The 464-nt window shown below is 41.6% G+C and overlaps 1 protein-coding gene across 1 annotated transcript in view; it reads right to left on the reverse strand.

The window, feature by feature from the left end:
* The window catches only part of LOC135203416 (uncharacterized), a 26,855-nt gene extending 26,704 nt beyond the window's left edge, over positions 1–151 (reverse strand). The window contains exon 1 of the mRNA XM_064233143.1: positions 1–151. This exon is cut by the window's left edge and continues 13 nt beyond it. Coding sequence (XP_064089213.1) covers positions 1–151 — 151 coding nt within the window.
* Positions 152–464: the final 313 nt, after the last annotated feature.

The raw sequence follows: 464 nt of genomic DNA on the forward strand, positions 1-464 counted from the left end.
GTTTGTCCATCCTGTGGGGTCGGGGTAGGTAGGGGAACAGGAGAGTAGTGGAGACATCCACACTTCTCCTGCAAACCTGTTTGTCCGCACTGTGTTGGGGTAGGGTGGGTAGTGGTTCAGAGGTGTAGGGGAGAAGCACGTGTGGAGTCATCCTCGTGTATGTAGACTTAAGGTTGCTCAAACCATGGCTTCAGGGACCAGGGTGGGGTTACGAGGGGTCCAAAATTTTCAAGGTGGGCTATTTAGGAACATTTAAGGATAGCAGGGTGGCTCAGGTGAGCGTTGTGACCTATTGGTCGCTTGTTCAGTTCAAGAGAAGAGATTATATATATATATATATATATATATATATATATATATATATCTATATATATATATATATATATATATATATATATATATATATATATGAAATGTTCGTCATATTACCCCATGACAAAACACAGATTGACGCGAAGTGGGGC

Source organism: Macrobrachium nipponense, chromosome 36, assembly GCF_015104395.2.
Source record: "Macrobrachium nipponense isolate FS-2020 chromosome 36, ASM1510439v2, whole genome shotgun sequence".
NCBI lineage: Eukaryota > Metazoa > Arthropoda > Malacostraca > Decapoda > Palaemonidae > Macrobrachium > Macrobrachium nipponense.